At 43.2% G+C, this 20,740-nt stretch overlaps 2 protein-coding genes across 3 annotated transcripts in view; one reads left to right on the plus strand and one right to left on the minus strand.

Moving 5' to 3' along the window:
* Positions 1-15,408, plus strand: part of PRICKLE3 (prickle planar cell polarity protein 3) — a 38,463-nt gene extending 23,055 nt beyond the window's left edge. For both annotated transcript variants that reach the window (XM_042452282.1, XM_042452283.1), the window contains exons 5-9: positions 3,124-3,261; positions 9,596-9,799; positions 11,389-11,575; positions 12,953-13,465; positions 13,705-15,408. In XM_042452282.1, the coding sequence (XP_042308216.1) occupies positions 3,124-3,261; positions 9,596-9,799; positions 11,389-11,575; positions 12,953-13,465; positions 13,705-14,255 (1,593 nt within the window). In that variant the 3' untranslated portion in view covers positions 14,256-15,408. The remainder of the gene's footprint in view (positions 1-3,123; positions 3,262-9,595; positions 9,800-11,388; positions 11,576-12,952; positions 13,466-13,704) is intronic.
* Positions 15,409-18,871: 3,463 nt separating this feature from the next.
* The window catches only part of PLP2 (proteolipid protein 2), a 31,104-nt gene continuing 29,235 nt past the window's right edge, over positions 18,872-20,740 (minus strand). The window contains exon 5 of the mRNA XM_042455854.1: positions 18,872-20,391. Within this exon, the coding sequence (XP_042311788.1) occupies positions 20,372-20,391 (20 nt within the window). The 3' untranslated portion in view covers positions 18,872-20,371. The remainder of the gene's footprint in view (positions 20,392-20,740) is intronic.

Raw genomic sequence — 20,740 nt, forward strand, 5'->3', positions numbered from 1 at the left:
AAGTAGCACCAAATTAACTTTTTTGAGCTCTAGCAAAGGACTGTTTGGTGTGAGCTGTAGCCAAGGCACTGTAAAACCCAAGTCATTTTATAGGTCTGGTAAACTGTGGACATGAGCACCAGTTGAAATGCCAGATGAGATTGAAAGGGAGAAAGAGCTAAGCTCCTTTCACTCTCTGTACATGCTTCTCTCAAAGACCCAGCCTGGAGACACCTGTGTGCTAAAGACCCATTATTAAACAGACATTTGAATTGGGTTTTGTTTTTTGAAAAAAGATTTGGCAAACTCAGGAGGAGAATAATCAGCTGATGGCATTTTTGGAGGTGTAAACCTAAAGCAGAGAGGGGAGGAAGTTCACTAATCTGGCCTGTGGTGATTTCCTATCCCACTTGGGTCCAGAGAAGATTTCTTCCCTAACCGACAGATCCACACCCTGCACATGAAGATTCACTAACATGACACTGGCCTTCCCAGGCACTTGGGGGAATAATCCCTCGCCAGTCGTAATTGGAGAGAAGAGAAGAATAGGATACCCCATGCCCTGCAAAATCTGAGGGTGAACACCTCAGTGGTCTACTTTTGTGCCTGTTTCATGTGCTGTATACATAGGGATGGGTGATCTGCAAGAACTGACACAGAATAAGAAGCAGCACCAACTATCCAAAATGGGTGGGCTTGTTGTTAACTGCCTTTGGGTTGATCTCAACTCATGGTGACCCTATGGATGAGACATTTTCAAGACTTCCTATCCTTGGGCAGCTTTTGTTTATCTTCTGCTACACATGTGGAGGAGCAAGTGGAAGGGTCATTGATGCATCCTCCTGGTCTGCTGGAAATTTTATGGCAGATATTGCTGAAATCTTTGAATGTGTTTAATATGTTTGTTTTTAAATAGCAGTCACAGAAGTAGGGAAAACAGGATCAAGACCCCAGCATAAAGAGAGGTGGGGTTTAATCTTTTCACCCCCATATCACAGTTCTTACAAAAATAACCCTCCCAAAGCTGCCATTGGCCTAAAAGGGAGGCTAATGAGCTTGCTTGTAATTTGAATTATTGCTGCTGCTACTGTTGTATTAATGATGACACTGATTATGGTAATAATAATAATTTGGGAAAGGACTGTGGAATGTATATACAGTGCATTTGAATGCACTGTGAATTTGTTAGCTATACGCTGAATTGATGCTATGGAAAGTAAGTAAGTGAGGATGGATACTTATGGAGCAAGTATTGTAGAGCTAAGTCCAAAGTTAATAGGAAGAGACCTGTTCAAATGAATAGCATTTGTTTTTGCAACTAAATTAAGTCCTATTGACTTAAGTGGATCTTCTTTACATAGGACTAACATTTGATTAAGCTCAGGTTCCTCAGTTCAGATATAAAGTGCAGGATTGTGTGCAAAATTTATCCAAATTCTTGATTATTTTTCCTTTTTTAAAATTAATTTTTATTGCAAAATATACAAACTTACATCACATATATAACAGTACTAACCATTACCAATCAATTCTTCCCTTCTATCATACATATCCATACTTCCTAACTAAAATATACTTCCAAATGAATATATTTTCCAGATTATCTTTTCATGTGTTGCCTTGTACTTCTTTTGTTCAGGTTGAAGTAACACTTGTTTCGAACCCTTCATATTTTGTCTCTTCATTTTCCTTTTTACTATGTTTCTTTTTGCTTTCATTCCATTTGATTTGCTTGTCTTAGTAAGGATGCAGTCAAAAGAGAGAATACAAGTGAGCACACAGTGTCTTCTAAATCTTATATTCCATCATAACACTTTAGGATACAGATAAATTTTCTTTCTTTTAAACTAATAAGAATGATATAATTATTGCCAATACCAGATACACATTTGCTATATACAATATGGTAATTATCAAATTATTTAATCTATATACCTATATATTGTAGCTTTTTCATATTTGGTGGCTTAAGTTCCATTCAGTTTTTATATACTGTATTCCAAGACTTTATTCCAGTTCTTTCATGTCTATTTTTTGTTTACATATAATTTTAGTCAAAATATCTGACTGAATTGCATCAAATAACTTCTTTATCCAGTCTTCCATTTCTGGTATTGTTTGTTGTTTTCTTGATTAATCAAATTCTTGATTATTTTTCCATATTTCACTTTATAGATTTTGTTTGGTTGTAAGTAGATTTTGGGCTTTTGACCATAAATATAAGCTTGAAAATGTTTGGGCAAACATCTCTCAATGGTACAGATAGGATGAGACTGCTGCTTTGTAAATAGCTATCCTACTTTTGTGGTACTTTGCAGATAATACACAAGTATTGTTGCCACTGCAGAGAGGAAACTTCATTTCCCCAGCAATCCCACAAGGCCTCTATGTTAATTAATATATATAAATTATAAATATTTATAATACATATAAATGATGCATGTGTCCTAAGAGGCCAGAAGCCACGCCAAAGCTACGCTCCAGTCCTAAGAACTGCCTAAGAACTGGAGCGCAGCTTTGGTGCAGCTTCTGGCCTCTTAAGACGCATGCAGCATTTAAACAGCATACCTCCAAAGTGACCCGGAGCAGCTTTATTTTGGCCTGTCTATATGGGCCCATTAATGTCCAAGCAATGGTTGTGATTGTAGGAGCAACTCTTTCTGGACCCGCCTGAAACAAGTATTTGTAACAGTTGTGCATGTGTTGAAATGTAGTCTGAAAAGATTTTGAGCTCTGCAGTGGATGAATGAATATGCCTCCTCATACTAGGTGATTTTATCCCAACAGAACACCCATTTTCTTGTTTACAAGAATTCAGTTTCCCTGGGGTTACTCTGCTGCTACAAGGGCATGCAGATACATTCTTTCCTTTTCTTTTGATATGTCTGCCCTAGGCCTCAGCTCACAGTGAAACCTACTTGTCCAGGTCCTTTTTGGGTTTGATTTAATTGCACTGGAAGTAGCTTGGGGCTTTTCCTCTCTTCTTTGCAGTGCTTCTGGAACAGAAACATCTACCCTGTCCTTCAGGCATCTATAGGGGCATCCATACAAGAAAGTGTGAGGTAACACAGGCTTTCTTGATTGACTGTTCTCTTCTTTGTCCTCCACCCCACCCTGCTTCGCCTCCCAAACAATTTTTTTCAGGCTCAGTACTGCAGTTCCCTGGAAGAAGAAGAGGCAAAAGAGCTGAAGTTATTCTCTCAGCAACGAAAAAGAGAGAACCTTGGCCGTGGGACTGTCCGACTCTTCCCTGTCACCATAACTGGAGCCATTTGTGAGCAGGTATTGGTAGCCATGATAAATACCCCAGAAGTACTAGCTCCCATCTGATCATGGAGGCTAAGCACAGTCAGACCTGGTTAGAACTTGGTTGGGAGACCACCAATGAATGCCAGGTGCTATGTGTGATATTTCAGAGGAAGGCAATGTCAAACTACCTCTGAATATTCCTTGCCTAAGAAAACCCTATGAAATTTATGGGGTTCCCATAAGTCAACAAATGACTTGAAAACACACAAACACACAGAGGAGCCTTATTCTGTTTCCTCTTAGCATCAAAACAGTTTGGAAAGATAGGGGTTTACAGTGGTACCCCGGGATACGAAATACCCACGTTACGAAATTTCCGGGATACGAAAAAATCCCATAGGAAATAACTGTTCCGGGTTACGAAGGTTATTTCGGGTTACGAAGAAAATTTTGGTGCTTTTCAGCGCTATTTCACACGAAATCGCGGCTTTTCCCCATTAGCGCCTATGGGTTTTCGGCTTGCGAAGGCTTTTCGGGTTACGAAAGCGGCGGCGGAACGAATTAATTTCGTAACCCGAGGGAGCACTGTACTGTTATTTGGAAACTGGAGAACAAAAGAACTTATAACCAAACACAGGCGGGTTACAAACCGCCAAAAAATACGTATTGAATACGTATTTGGGCTAGGAAGGGGCGGTGCTTCCGCACCCCCCCTAACCCTAAAACTTAGTCAATACGTAAAAGATGGCGGCGCCCTTTCTACATGGGCGCCGCCATCTTTGCGTATTGGACGCACAGCGTCCAGACGCGTCGCGCCGCTGCTGACGTAGCGAGCGCGCCCCTGGCGCCTCGCTACGTCGCAAACGCGACGCAAAAAGAAGCTCCATTTTGGAGCTTCTTTTTTCGGTCCGCGCGGGAGTCGGGCCGTTTGAAGGCTCCGGCTCCCCCGCGGACCTTCTGGCGGCGGCGCCAGACCGCTGCAAAGCGGCGGTCTGTACCCCGCCACAGTGTTTGACAGAAGATGGGAATCTTTGGATTGTTTGTTTGTTTGTTTGTTTGTTTTAATAGACATTGAAAGTAACAGTGGGGAAGATATGGTCTAAAGGGCAGAAGTAATATGGGGTGGCAGGGGAAGATAGATGCTCTCTTAGCCCTTCCATGGTTGCTATTTATAACAATAGCAAGTACATTTCTATACTGCTTATCAGTGAACTAGCATTCCCTAAACAGTTTACAATTGCCAACAAGCTGGGTACTCATTTTACTGACCTACAAAAGGATGGAAGGCTGAGTTGACCTTGGAGCCCTCCAGGATCGAACTTACAACATTGTGGCTGTAGGACCAGCATTAAACCACTGCACCACCAGAGCTTCCCAGTGTACTCTTACCCTGAGCAACTTTTCCCAGCTGAGGTTCCTAGACATGTAGTTGGTAAAGCCAAAGGGAAAGTGGGAAAAAGAGAACAAGAAGTGGACATTATTTCCCTTTAAATTGAGGCCTCCCATCTCCTTTGTCACCTTTTATATGTATTTTGGTGAGACATACAGTAGGCCATTTACTCACAGTCTTTACAATATTATTCAAATTGATCTTATAGCAAAAGAAGTGGCAGCATAACCTTTCGTAGACTTGGTCTACTTCTTCAGATGCATGGAGGATGCATGGAAGATTCAATGAATCTGAGGAAATAGATCTAGGTCCTGTCTGCATATGCCAGATACAATGTCCTCCCCCAATCCTTGGCAGGAAGTCCAGACGACACATAGCCCAAACTGCAGTTCCAGTGTGAACAGTCCAGATAACTTCTGGCCAATTCAGCACCGAACCCTGGCTTTGTTCTGTATCTTTTCAGAAGATCTGAGAGCCCTTGTTGTGATGTCAAGCAGCTGTTCATACATGCATCCTGCTGTGCTGCCTCTTACAGCTGCCTCTGCAGTGAGTAACTTGCTCTGGCCCAGCCATGTAATCGACACTGGGAACTTTGTCCTGATCTCTTAGTGAACAACTCGCCATGGTGGTGGCTACACCAGGGTAGCACACAGGTACACACTATGGACAGCTGCCCAGTGTCTCAACAAGATAATGAGGGGGTGGATGTCAGAGCAGGTCCAGGGCCAAATATTCTGGGCTGTTCCCAGAATATTCTGGCTTGTGCAAGCACCACCCAAATCTACAAAAGTTTATGCTATAACTTCTTTCATTCAGTTAGTCTCAAAAGTACTACAAGATCCTGCATACTGATATTCCAGACTAACACAACTAGGTCTCTGAATTCTGTCTCTACAACAGTAGATTCTTGGAGGTCACCTTGGGGTGTAAATGATGGAGTTCCCAAACCACTGCAAAGTCTAAACCAGGGCTTGAATGAAGATGCTAGTATGTCACCAGTTGGGCTCCATAATTGGATTCTGACAAGTTTGTATTGCTTGGTGGCTGCTGGAAAGCCTCTCCTGGAACTTGGGACTTGTGTCCTTGGATGGAATTGCTCCTTAGTGGGGCTTCTCTGGCTTTATGTAGTTAGTTCCTGTGCCAGCAGTGCTGCTGCCATAGAGACAGTAGTGTTGCTGTCATAGAGACAAGTATATAGGTGGGATTTAATTCCTCTCTGGATGCTGAGTCTGTGTCTCTGGTTGCTGAATTAGGGCAGTGATCCATTGATAATGGCAGTGACTTTGGGGGTGATTCCAGGACACACCCTTGCTTATTATTTCAGTTCATTCACAGGTCACACTACATGTTGATAAAGAGCTCAATTCTCCACCCACCTAAGCTGCTTTTGACATGGCACTGATTTCTCATAGGAGATACTGAATAAGATGGATGACTGTAGCAGTTGGTATTTCTGACAGCTGCTACAGCGACCTGGAGAGAGCATCTTTCCAACTCTCCGGTGGTGCTATTGTCATGTGTCTGCTTGCTTGCCTTTCCTTGGCGGTGCTGGCTTCATTTTTGGACTCAGAGCTGCTGAGAGGATCAGGGTAGCTGCAACAACATTCTGGTTTCTGTGTTGGTCTAAACTGAGGAACTCTGGCACTGCTAGCAGTAGAAGGAGTGGGCTAATAGGAAAGAGGACAATTTTACAACTGATTGTAGCAGTTGCCAAAACTGTTGGCTGCTATAATCATTTGAAGGCACCAAGATCCATGGGGTTTCATCTGTGTGGCCTGGGGTGGCATCATGTATCTCAGTGTATGAGTCAGGAAACCTCTGTCTCTGGAATATCAGAAATAAATCAGAGGAGGGCTGTGGTGTAGTGATTTGAATGTTGGACTACGACTCTGGAGACCAGGGTTCAAATCTCCACTCAGGCATGAAACCCATTGGGTGACCTTGGACAAGTCACACACTCAAATCCTCAGAGAAGGTAATGACAAACTTTCTCCTGACAAATCTTGCCAAGAAAATCCCATGATAAGTTCACTTTAGGGTTGCTATAAGTCAGAAACAACTTGAAGGAACGCAACAACAAGAAAGCATTGGTACTCAAAGGAGTGGTCCCCAAGACATTGGCTGCCAGTCCCTGGAGAGTTTCCAAGAAAGCAACACTTGAAATGACTGGAAACAAATATGTACCAGTTCCGGGCACACTGGGGAAAAATAATTGCCAATATCTCATATCAGATATATTGGGAAGCACTGAGCTAGAGTATGGCTTTGCCTTAAAAATCACCCTTTTTGACACAGAAGGACTTTTTGTTTTGTTTTGTTTTGTTTTAGATGGATTGGGCTTCTGAGATTACTTCTTGGTGGGGTAAAGGCTTTTCTCTGCATAACCACTTGAGTGTTGTTTATATGTCCCAAGGTTGAGCCCTCATGTTAAGGAATTCCTTGGAGACTAAAGTCTTGGGAATTCTTATCTTCCTGGTAAGGAATGAGAACAGAGTTTGGGAAGTTTAAAAGGATCAAGGCAGAAAAAGTTAGTCTCTGTGTATCTGTCTCTTGGTCCTACTCTCTAGCAATATTGGGCAGTCCTGCATTTGCTTGGCATCAGCATGACTTCTGAGAAAAGATGGTAATGCTTGGTAAAGTGGGAGGTAGTACAAAAAGACAGACAGGTGGATTGATTCAAAGAAGCCACAGTCCTGAGTCTTCAGGACCTGAGAAGGGTTGTTAATGACAGAGTGACATGGAGGTCTCTCATTCACAGGGTTGTAATAAGTCAAAGCTTGCTGGCACCTAACAACAACAACTCTGCCTTGCCTGTGTAGAAGAGTTTAGTGCTTAGGGTTGCTTCAAAAGACAGGTCAAAACTGGATTCAGTGATTTGAGATGGACCTGATCCTAGACAAGTAGGACAGGCCATTTTAGAGATATAAATAGGTTGATGGAACAACAGTGACATCTGGTGCTCAAATGAGCAGTTTAATTTTTCTTGGCTCCTATTTATGTTCTCTCTCTCTCTCTTTCTCTCTCTCTCTCTCTCTCTCTCTCACACACACACACACACATGCACGTGTGCATACACACACACAAAAACACACAAAAAAACTGACAGCCTGCTCTCTCCTCTCCTCTATTTAAAATATGTTGCTTTGCCAACTGTATACAAAAAACAAAAAAAGTAGCAAAAGCAAGGTCATTTCACAAGATGCTCATTTCACAAGATGCTCAAGATGTTCCTCTTCATCTGCCTGAGCAACCAGTCTGTTTTTGTGAGCAGCAGGTGAGGCTGCTGATGGTGTCAATTGCCCCTGTGAAGACCCCCTGAATTTCACACCCTCTTGCATCCTAGAAAGAAACTGCCTGGAGTTTGCTCCTTTGAGATTTTGTTTTCTAGAAAGGGTCATATGGAGAAGAGGCTGCCTCAAAGCCTTGCCTGCTTTATCCCCTGCCAAATTGGTTGACAGGGGCAATGTACAGTGGCTCCTCCACATTCACTAGGGTTAGGGGTGCAGGACTCCTGTGAACAGGTTCCCTGATTCCCTCATTCCTCCCGTGGCCCCATCTTAGAGAGGGTTGAGGATCAACAGAGGGATATCAGGGTTTTTAGTTTTAATTGCTGTTTTTATCCTTGATATTGTACTTTTAATATGTTATACTATTTAATACTGTCTTAAGGGGGGGAGGGATAAAGTGTTTTTAATTGTCATATTTTATATTTTACTGTTGTTAACTGCCCGGATTGGTTTGCCAGAGGGCGGTATACAAATAAATATTATTATTAAAAAAATATATTATTAACATGGAAAAATGCAAATAAACTTTTTTTAACCTGAGAGAATACCTATCTATAAATTTCTAGGTCCTCCAGTACAACATCCACCAGACATTGAGACATCATGCTGAAGAACCTACAAATGCCTAAAATGTTTTCTTTAGGAATCTCTAGGTTCTCTGTCATGACTCTGTGTTCAGCTTCCTGCAGAGTTGTGTTGGAGGACATGGAGATTCCTAAAGAGAAAATAGTATTCAAATCTATGAATAATCAAATCTGTGAAAGTCAAATCCACAAATGTGGAGGGCTGACTGTATAGCCCATGGGCCATCTGTGGCCCAAATAATGTTTTGGTGTTCCATGGTCCCCTCCCATAAACTCCCAGTAGCACTCCTTAAAGAATGATGGGGGGGATATCATTTTCCACTCATGGAAGCAGACATTTTACATTAAAATAAGATGAAGAGTTCCCTTGCACCCTGTTATGCCCTCCCTAGTCACAGGGTGGAAGGTGGACATCTGCAAACTTCTAGTTTTGTTTTCTCTCTCCCCCCACCTTACATTTTCAGGGCTGGCGTGGTCTGTAGCAAGCTCTGTGGGACATAAAATGATCCCCCCAGAACTACCCTGGTCTAGGTAGTCTAAAATGCAACTTTACATTAACTACTATGTTGCTCCAATCTGGCTCACCCTTATGCAAGCTGGAAGGAAAAAACTGACATTATCCCATTGTTTTTCCAAATATTTTACTTGCAAAACATATATGATAAATTGTCATGCCACCTAGCTTATAATTCTTGTGGTGATCAAGAATCGGAAAAGTTTAGAATGTTTTTAGTGATCAACAAGAGTAGAATGTTACAGATGAGGAGCAAGGCAGTCTTCACCATCCACAGAATACTATCAGTTAGATTAAATGCCCTCCTGGGTGTTGGGATCAGCGTCTTGGGGGGAAAATGCATTAGCTGAACAGAACAGTTGCCTTGAGGGAAGGTGTCTGATTTCCCCAAGTGAGAGCTGTGTGCTCATTCTCCGGGGAATGAGAGGAGGGTTCAGGTTATCTGGAAAGGTCACTGATGCTTCCATACTGCAATCTGGAAATATTCATTCTGTGGTCTAACGTTAAGGATTGTTGGAGATGTGTATCTCAAATGACTTGAACTGTTTGCAAAGTGTTCTACACTAACACATGCTTGTCCTTTTGTTGGCAGTGTGGGAAGCAGATCTGTGGTGGGGACATTGCTGTCTTTGCCAGCCGTGCAGGGCATGGTGCCTGCTGGCACCCACAGTGCTTTGTTTGCACCACCTGCCGGGAGCTCCTTGTCGACCTCATCTACTTCTACCAGGATGGCAAGATCTACTGTGGGCGTCACCATGCTGAACGCCTCAAACCGCGCTGCGAAGCCTGTGATGAGGTGAGGGCTTGAGTACAGCTGTGTAACAGTTGGAATTGCTTCCTTCAAGTGGGGAAGGCTGTCTTTACTTATTTCATTGGCATGCAGCAAGCACGTTCTGTGTCACTGTGGTGTAGTGCTTTGAGTGTCGGACTGTGACTCTGGCCAGTGAAACACTGGGTGACTTTGGGCATGACTTTCTCAACCTCAGAAGAAGCTAATGGCAACACCCTACACCCCAAACAAATATTGCCAAGAAAACCCTGTGAGAGTCTCACTGTAAGGTGGAGTCAAACAACAGCAAGATCTCTCTAAAGATGAAATCATTTCAAATCCATTATGCCAACTGGGCACCATAATGTATTTTTTTATTACTTAAAAGTTAGCTGTGTTGACTTAGCCAGCAAATGGTAATTCTGTTGGAAATAAATATTAAAAAAATAAATATGAATATGAACATCCCCAGCTCCCTAAGTCGTTCCTCATAGGGCATGGTTTCTATGATTCTCTGATTCTATGAGCCATTAGGGTGCCAAGTGACCTATTTTAATGTGAAAAGCAGGCCTTCTGTCATCATTCTTTTATAGGTGAACAAGGCAAACACAACTGACTGTTGCTGCTGTATAAGTCAGGTCTAATTTGGTCCATTAATTAATTAATTTTTCAGGAGGCAATGTTACCTATCCTAATCTAGCCCAATCCTCTGATTAGGGATGCAAATCTTTATGTTGTTTATCTTGGTGGTCTCATTTTTCGACCCTCTGAACAATGTTAGGCCCAGAAGAGACCTTTCATAAAACAAGAAGTAAACAGGAAGTGACTTCTGGTGACTTGTATGGTTAAAAAAGCCTCTCCTGGACTTAAATAGCTTGTGTGTGTGTGTGTGTGTGTGTGAGAGAGAGAGAGAGAGAGAGAAAACATGGTGAAGGGCGACTAAAATGGTGAAGGGTCTGGAAACCATGCCCTATGAGGAACGATTTAGGGAGCTGGGGATGTTTAGCCTGGAGAAGACAAGTTTAAGAGGTGATATGATAGCCCTGTTTAAATATTTGAAGGGATGTCACATTGAAGAGGGAGCGAGCTTGTTTTCTGCTGCTTCAAAGACTAGGACCCGGAACACTGGATGCAAGCTGCAGGAAAAGAGATTCCACCTTAACATTAGGAGAAACTTCCTGACAGTGAGGGCTGTTCAACAATGGAAGAAACTCCCTCGGAGTGTGGTGAAGTCTCCTTCCTTAGAGGTCTTCAAACAGAGGTTGGATGGCCATCTGTCGGGGATGCTTTGAATGTGATTTCCTGCATGGCAGGGGGTTGGACTGGATGGCCCTTGAGGTCTCTTCCAACTCTATGATTCTAAAAGGCTCCCTGTGTTCCTTGGAGGGCATTTGGAGAGATTTTTAAAAATTGTGGTGGGGCACAGCACCCATGGTTTCCTGGGAGTTAACACACACACCTTGCCTCCAACAGTTGCCAACCCTTTAGTCTTATTGGAAAAATAATTAGTTTATGTCTATGAGGAACACTCTTTTAGAATGAGGCATTTCCCTTTTTTCTTGTCTGCTATCTTTCTTTCCTTTGACTCATTTTCCACCTTTTCCTCTCCCTTCAAGATCATTTTTGCGGATGAGTGCACGGAGGCAGAGGGCCGCCACTGGCACATGCGCCATTTCTGCTGCTTCGAGTGTGAGGAGGCCCTGGGTGGTCAACGGTACATCATGCGCCAGAGCCGTCCTTACTGCTGCCGCTGCTATGAGAGCCTGTATGCAGAGTATTGTGATGCCTGTGGGGAGCACATTGGTATGGAACCCATTGCCAGGAGGAGGGGAGGGCTCTTGCCATCCATAGAGAACAACAGAATGAATGCTCTACAGTTTCCCAAGAGCCCACAGTCTTGACTTTCTCATACATTCTCTGGGTTAGTGATAGGAGGGAACCACACAATCCTCCCCCTGCTCCCTGGCTGCTTTTCTTTTTTATTTATTTAAGGCAGAAAAATTAAATGTAATGCTCATATAACAGAGTGTGTAGATCAGCCCCTTTCTGGAGGAATTTCAGAATAAATGCAATATTAAACTGTACTGTGAATGAACTGAGCACCTTTTTTGCCACATATGACAGATACTTTTCTGTGCCAACATGAGAGATACCTTTCCCACTCTTGTCCAAGATATCATGTCCAGGGGTAGCCATGTTGGCCACATAGCAAAGTACAGTAACATCTAAAATCCACCAAACAGTGATTCCTTTATTGGCAACCAACATGCACAAAATACATTAGGCAAGCTTTCGAAGCTCCACTGGTTTCTTCATCAGGCAAAGAAATTAAAAATTGAACAGGAGAAAGAAAAAAAATGTTGATGTTGGAGTCATAGGCCTACATTTTGCCAAAATGTTTTTATAATTGTTCTCAGTTAAGATGGTACAGAGTGATATCCATGTAGGTAGAGTTTATCAAATGCAGCAATACAGAGAAATTGAGAAATTCGGTGTTCTCTGCTAAAGAAGGGGCAGGTAGCCTTGCACAGGACAGAGACAATCTGGATTTCAAGAGAGGTTTCTTTTTTGCATTTCTAATGGACTGCAAATTTAATTTCTTGGAGTTTACAACTCTTTGCCCCCAAAGCCTGTATGGCCAAAGAGAAAGAATGGCTTCTGCCTACATGGATCTCCCTCTGTACCATTGTAATGGAGAACAACTATGACAATATCTTGACAAAATGTAGGCCTATGACACAAACTTTTTCTTTCTTTCTCCTGTATGATTTTTAATACCTTTACTTGATGAACAAGCCAATGGAACTTTGAAAGCTTTGCATCATGTCTTTTGTTGGCCTATCAAAGTCTTGCTGTTTTGTGGATTTTGGAGGTTATTGTACTTATCCAAGATGCTTAAGGTAATGAGTGTGTCTGCCCAGAATTGACGCAAGGATCTTGGTGCACATCGAGGGGCCGACCATGTTTTGTGTAGCCAGTGTTCAGGAGCAGAGATGAAATCCCTTCCAGACCTCCTGGCTGGGGCATAAGGGGGATGCCTCTGAATCCACTTTCCAGCTCACTGTGGTTTTACTAGAGCCACCAATGCTAGTAAGGTTGGAACAGATGGCCTTTGCTGTTCTTTCCAGCTCTGTGATTTCTGTGTAATGAAGCATGCCTCGGTTTGCTTCTTCCCTGCAGGCATTGACCAAGGCCAGATGACCTATGAGGGTCAGCACTGGCATGCCACTGATGCTTGTTTCTGCTGCTCCCGCTGCCACCAACCTCTCCTGGGGAAGCCATTTCTGCCCAAGCAAGGCCAGATCTTCTGCTCTCGGGCCTGCAGCCTGGGCGAAGACCCCAATGCTTCAGATTCATGTGATTCAGCCTTCCAGAGCGCCCGTTCCCAGGACTCGCGGCGAGCCAGCTGGCAGCAACGGCGAGTTCAGGCCCAGCGCTCACCATCCTCCCATGTGGCCCGTTCTGTTTCCTTTGGCGGGCAGCTGGTGTTGCCTAACTCAACCCCGAGGCTCCGAAGAAGCTGGAGTGGATTGCCTGGACCTGGGGAGGAGACGCCAGCAGAAATGGAAGAGCTCTCAGATCCAGATAGCAATGGGTCAGGAGGCAGCCAGAATTGCAAAGAACCAGTGAAATGTACTTCCCGAGGAACTTCCACTTGCCCACCACCAGCCACTAACCACCAGCCAGGAACAGGTAAAATAGAACTGGAGCTCAAAAACTTTTCCTTTTGGTGGTGGGGGGTGGGGGACTACAACTCTGAGAATATCTCAGCCTACATGACTTCTGGCTGTGCTGATTGGTTAGGAATTCTGGAAGTTAACTTCTCTGGTTCTGGGTACCTTATTATTATTACAAAATTGTGGGATCGTGGACAGGGAGAGGCTTCTTGTTTTGATGTCTGAGTCTCGCTAACAGTCTTGTTTCTCCTCCAGGGACTGAGATCCAGCCACGTTTCCAGCGTGCCTCTCCCTTGCGCCACTCCATGCCAGAGTTGGGCATTCCCCCTTCTAAAATCCCTGACTGGAGCAGCAGTTCAGCTTCCAAGCTTCAAGCATCTGCTCGGCCACGACTCAGTGAAGGAACCGAGATGGAGACAGGGAGTTTTGCCCGGGGAGGGGTACCTCGAGTTAGCTTCCGGGAACCTCTTGTTGCAGGAGAGCCAAGCATTCCTTGCCTTGAGCAGACCTCCATGAGCACTCAGGTGCTTCAGAATGGAGGTGCCGGCCGGGGACACCCTCGTTCCACCTCAGACAACTCACTTAACTTGGGAAACCAAGGCTGGAGGCCAAGGAAGGGCAGCAAGGAGGGGAGACGGGGCAACCTCTCTTATTCAGCTTCTGAGGGTGCTTTTCCGGCCTGGCATCGACGTTATCCACATCGAGGATGGGACTTCAGTTCCTCTGACTCCTCTGATTCTTCCTCAGAGGAGGAAGGCTACTTTCTGGGGGAGCCTATACCTTTGCCCCCCCCACCTCCGAGGTAGAGCTAGCCCCACAGAGGCTGCACCTTCTACAGACTCTACATGTAAACAACAGCGCCGAAGACTGAGGGTTGTCCGGGACAAGAACTGTGTTGTGGCATAAACCTGACCTTACTAACTTCTAGGTTTGGGACATAATGAACCAGTATCAAATCAGGATTTCTGGCTTGTTGAAAGCATTACGTGTTGACATTCTGTGGGAGGTAGGCTCTAAAATTTGAAATGGGACCATTGACTTTTTCTTCTTCCACCTTGACTTCTTTGATTCATGGTTCTTTTCCAGGGATCCACCTCAGAAAGTGACCTCTTCATCATTGAATTCTTCTACCTTTCCTCAGGGACACTTGAGCACTGGCTTTTCCATGGTGACCTTGGACCTTTTAGATGTGTGACCCTCCTGTGAAGAATCTTGAACTCCTGTCTGTGTTGATTTTGGAAGTTTGGTTGTGTTTATTTTCCATTGTGGCCTTTTTGACCTTTCAACTGTGACCTCTCAGATACACATTGACCCTTCTGTCTTGAACTTTCAGAGTTGATTTTTAGAACCTCTCTGCACTGTGCCCTCTGTGAACTTCAAAGTGCTACTTCTTACCTGGGAGCCTTTGAACTCTGGCTTTGACCTTTCCACTGTGACCTCTGAATCTTTGTTGCCTCTCTCCTGGGTGAACCTTTTGCTCTTTCAAGTTGCCATTATTAATGTAAGCATGTAACAAGTTTGTGTGGTTTCAAGCTTTGGGGTGTGTTTTCTCTATAAGGATGTTGTTTGGTTATGTATGTGTTGGGTGGGATTGAATTCCATTCCTTAGCTGGTAGTGTTGCACTCTGTTGAATATGGACACTCAGTGAGCAGAGTCAGAGTTACTTGTCTGGATTAGAACTCCCAGAATCTCTCAGCCAGCATGGCAAGTGGCTGTATTGGCTGGGAGATTCTGGGAGCTATAGTTCCTTCCCCATATCCCCACCTTCTCTAAGCTCTGCCCCAGAATCGACAACAGATCTTTTCAGTCTTAACTGGCACTGGTCTCCCCTTTTCCTCTGTCCATTCCCTTTGCACTTTGTGCTCTTCTCTCAAATTTCCAGGTTTTAACAGACTGTTTTGTTTTTCTAATTAAGGGTTTTAATTTAAATGAACTTTCAATAAAAACATATGAAAGCATTCTTATGCTGCTGCATTGGACCATTCCATGGTGCTAGGCCTTAAGCGAGCTGGGCAAATGGAGAGGGGGCATGTGAAGATATTTGTGCTTTTTGTTTTGTGGGGTGGCAGGGAGAGCAGTAACCCAGCAGCAGTGCTCTGGTGGCTTGTGGAGACATTTGTGCATCAGCATACTGAGTAGCAGGACTGATTCTCAGAGTGTACATTAAAGGTAAAATAAAAGGAGTCTTTGACATTGGTACCACCAGGTAGGAAATATTTTAAAACACATTTGTAGACTTCAAGGCAAAACTGTTTACAAGCTTCATAACCAAGCCACTAGAAACTGGTCCAACCAAAGATATTTTTGAAATGCTCTGCCTCCAACAGCTCATAGTGAGTCACTGTGTTTGGAACTGACCCTTGTTTCAAAAGTTCTTCCTTCACCACTGGAAACTCTTAGTACAAAAAGCTGCTGGTTTTGGATAACTCAGCTAGCAGTGTTTGTATTTTGCAACCATATGAGCTAGAAATTGGATGACTTTGGTTTTAAAATTTAATAAATGAAAGCGCCAATTAGCAGTATGTTGCCTATTTTGTGCATCTACATATAGACTCCTTAACAGTCTAGATTAACCTGCACTGTTAAGGACACAGCAAGACTTTATTCTGATGGCTCAGTTGCACCATATACTGACTGACTTGACTTTAGAGTTTGTACTCTGCAGAGAAATTTCCTCCCTCTGTACAGCTAGCTGTATGTTTCTGTGTTTTTACACTCAACATCTGCACACCAACAGTGCCATTTGATAATGGATCATGTCATGGCATTATTCAACCCACAAGGAATCCTTCTGTAGTTGAGGCAAAAATTCTCATGCACGTGGCTGCTATTCTGACAGTGACTACTTGGATGTAAGTCTATATGTTGACAGTGCAATATGATTAGTCACGGTCCTAGAAATTAATGATCACCAATTTGCAAATTGTGCATTTACGTTTTAAAACTATTTTTAGCTTGGATATCCAAATTCATGGCCATTGTCTTTTGTTGATATGGGTGTTCACCTAATTTGTATTGTCTTTCATCCAAGGAAGGCAGATAGCATACATGCATATATATATATATATATATATAGAGAGAGAGAGAGAGAGAGAGAGAGAGAGTTGTCCTTGTTGCGTGCCTTCAAGTAATTTTCAACCTATTGTGGCCCTAAGGTGAACCTATCATGGGGTTTTCTTGGCAAGATTTGTTCAGCGGAGGTTTGCCATTGCCTTCCCCTGAGGCTGAGAACATGTGACTTTCCCAAGGTCACCCAGTGGGATTCATGACCAAGCGAGGAATTGAACTCTGGTTTCTAGATTTGCCGACTCTTTCCCTCTCAGAACATTCTCATTATTATTTTTTTGGACACATAAGCATCCCAAGAAGGTAGTTGGAAGAAAACTCTACAGAAGACAAGCCACAGGTAGCTTTTGCTTGGCTAAGGCCACCAGATGAGCTTCATTCACTATTTTAGATCTTAAGACATATTAATTACATGAATAATCATATATTTGAAAGCTGAGATCATGGATCATGTGGGTGGAGTGTTGCCTACTCGGTGTGCATCCCTTCTGCCCCCTTTTTGGCAGCTTCCATATGTCAGGGAGCACTGCCACAGCCATTTGCAGGGCAGCAGGTGTGGGGACAGATGGCAGGATCTTGCTGCATATCAGAGGGTAATGCTCAGCTATCTTTTTTCAACAGCCTCCTGCTATTCCTTTCCTAGGCACTAAATGGCCATGGCATTGCATCCTGACTCATGGAAGTTCTTGAGGCAGGTTGATGTTATGCAAGGAGGTACTGAATACCCGCTTCTCAAGGTTTAAAAAGGACATGGATGGGTTACGCATATGCATGTCAACCTGAGGTTATGCTGTCAACAACAGATGCCAACCTCTGTGTGCTGGTTTTAAACAAAAAAGGGTTCCGTGGCATCTTAAAGATTAACTGGCTTTATCTGGATTGCAGCCCACTTCATCTGATGCAGTCCACAAAAATTTATGCCATGTTGTTGTGTGCCTTCAAGTAACTTCTGACTTATGGCGATCCTAAGGTGAACCTATCATGGGGTTTTCTGGGCTGAGTGTGTGACTTGCTCAAAATCACCCAGTGGGTTTCCATGGCCAAACAGGGAATCAAACCATGATGTCCAGAGTCCTATTCTTATGCTCAAACAACTACACCATGCTGGCTCTCATTTAGGCCACATATGTTGTTGTTGCATGCCTTCAAGTAGTTTCCATCCTATGGTGATCCTAAGGTGTTTTCTTGGGGTTTCTTGGCAAGTTTCTTCAGAGGGGGTTTGCATTGCCATCCTCAGGCTGAGAGAGTGTGACCTGCCCAGGGTCACCCAGTGGATTTCATGGCCTAGCCAGGATTTGAACCCTGGTCTCCAGGGTTGTAGCCTAACACTCAAACCACTACACCACGCTGGCTCTCCACATACTTACACTGTAAGTTGCAGCTAGACTCCTGACTGTTGTTTTTGGAGTAGTAAACTCACACAGATACCTCCCTCACTTAGAAGTTCTTTTCTTATTAACCTCATAAATGAAAAATATTAAAACACACTTCACACAGCCTTAGAGATCAGAAATCAAAGCACAGTGGCAGCCGCTGCTTGGAGCAATACATGAGACATGTGATAGGCCAGTGTGGATAATTTCGAATAGGGGCTCATTTTAACAATTGTATTTATCACACTTCCCCTTTTAGCCTGGGGAAGATCCACATAGTATGGAATAATGTCCAAGCAGCCTTAGACATCCACCATCCCTTGGCCTGAGCTTCAACCAAGATCTTCATTCCCAGGCCAGCAGTCAGAACCAGAATAGTCTTGTTCCTTATGGAAGATTATCTTTTACAAACAGAAGTTATCAAGACAGCTGTGGAAAACAGGAGTTTGGCTTGCAAATGGTTGAGGGTAGGGGAGAATGGAAATGAACAAGGAATTAATATGGCTCTTGAGAGATTCCCCTTCCCTTCAGGCAACTGACCTTTTCAAAATACCCAAGAGATAGCAACAGATATTTGACTGAAAGCTATTGTCTGAACATCTATTTCAGTACAGCATATGTGGAATGCATGGCACTCCAAATGTCAGGACTGCAGATATCATCAGCCCTGGACAGAATCACTAATAGTGATGGCTTTTGGAAGAGAACATGCTGCACAAACACACACACTCCACCAAACAACCATTGAACTAGATTGAAAATGGAAAGGTGGGCGGAGAAAATAATAAGATGCAAAGGTGCAATGATGCTGCCTCCTATAGACATATAAAATTTCATATGTCCACGAGGAGTCAATATGTCAGCCAAACTCACATTTCTTCTTAGTAAGAAAGCAACTGAGGCATTATCTCAAAGAGAATATGCAAAGTTTTCCATGCTCCAAATTGAAGCAAAATGTTCACAGATGTGGCCCAAGCCTTAGTACCAATTTAGCTATGTTTTATTTGCATATAAACCATTTGTTTTGTTTCCTCTAACAAAAGCACAAAACAGTTTTTCAAGCTGCCTGAGGGACCAACAGGAGAAGGAAGGAGAGCAAAAGAGATCTGGACGGGCTGACAGTTTGAAGAAAACAAACATGCCTCTCCTTTCTTTGGTGTCCCTATTCCAAATCGGTGGGAGAAACATTTTTAATGTACATGCTGTAATAGCCCCCTATTCCTATAAAAGATGAAAGAAAAGATTCCCAGATAGATCTATAAATAATACAGAGCCCATAGCCATGGCTGCATGCACTCTGCATTTCACCAAAATAATCCAGAAACCTGCAGCAAGGCCACCCAAATTCCCTAAGAAACAAACAAACAAACCCTGAATTCTGTGACCATTATCAAGTATATAAATTTGACTATTTCTTTTCTCATACTATTCCGAAGTGTCTACTATTTCTACATAATTTACAAATGGAGAGGGGCAATGAACTATGCAAGAGTTTCCCCCTCTGAGCCAAATACAGAAAGGTTTGCCTGTAAGGTTTCAGTAGCTGTCACCTACCTAGGTTCAAGTATCGCTTTGTAACTGCTCTGCTTATATAGCTGGGCCCATAACCTGGTGCTTTTTTAAAATCTGGTGCCCGATTTTATATAAATACCTTACTTCCTAAACCAAGAGGGAAGGGTTTGATAATCAGTGAACAAAAGAACTAAAGGGTTGGGGTCCTTTTCTTTTTAAAAAAACAAAACAATAATCACTTGTCCCATCATAATTGGCATGCAATGCAGCTTAATAAAAAGTCTCAAAACACATCCTTGACAAGGCTTGGAACGAGACCTATTCTCCAGAGTTATCTTTAAAAGCTTTTTTAAAAAAGTAAGCAATGCTTATTAGATTCCTCCAAAATAGTGCCCCCGAATCTGGAGACCCAGAATGAAATAAAATTAGAGGCAACCCCAGCCTATGGTCCCCCATCTGGAAAAGGGGACAGAAAAGGGAAGGCACTTAATAAGTCTCCAAAGCCCTTTTCGACTCCCCTCCTCTCCCCCCCTTTTTTCTTCTAGAAATGGCAGTAGAAACTAAGTCTCATTTTCTGCCCGACCATCTCACGAAAGCCTATATTGATTGATTTATTCCCTTAGATGACCTGAAACTTCCTCCATACACCAATGTATACAGAGGTAATCTTATTGATTATACATGTGTGTATGGGTGGGATACTTATCTTTCTCTACAGTCTATGAAGCTTTCTTTCCTCTGCTAAATTGGAATCAGAAAAGGGGAGTTAGCTAGTGGAGATTAAGAGGGAGGAATTATCTGTCTGAAGGAATGTGGCCCACACTGAGATATCAAGAGGAAAAAAGAAGGAAGGGAGGAAGAGAAACATGATGCTGCCGAACTGATAGACTGGGATATCCTTCTGGTGGGAGGCAAGAGGCGGTGAGTCCCGTGTGGTATTCCATCACGATGAACCTGGGAGACACTCTCTTCAGATCCCTTCTGTGGGCCCTGTAAAGGAAGAAATATATGTGTCACAAACAGGTACAGGTGAAGTTATTCTTGCACGCCCGAGGTGCTTGATTTTCTCCTATGGCCTTTTAATGGTTTTAATTGGTTTTAATTCCACAAATTGGTTAACTGTTTTTCATACACCTTTTAGGTCTGTATTTTTAACTGATGTTTTTGCATAGTTTTATTCTGTGTTGTTTTAAATAAGGTTTAAGCCAGCTTGAGTCCCATTATTGGGTAAAAGCAGGATGTACTTGAATAAAATACATCAATATATTTAATAGGGATAGGTGGGGCTGAGGCAGGAGACACAGTGATTGCCAATTTCCTCTATTCCACCCCCCTTTTT

The sequence above is a fragment of the Sceloporus undulatus genome, chromosome 2, assembly GCF_019175285.1.
Source record: "Sceloporus undulatus isolate JIND9_A2432 ecotype Alabama chromosome 2, SceUnd_v1.1, whole genome shotgun sequence".
Classification (NCBI taxonomy): Eukaryota; Metazoa; Chordata; class Lepidosauria; order Squamata; family Phrynosomatidae; genus Sceloporus; species Sceloporus undulatus.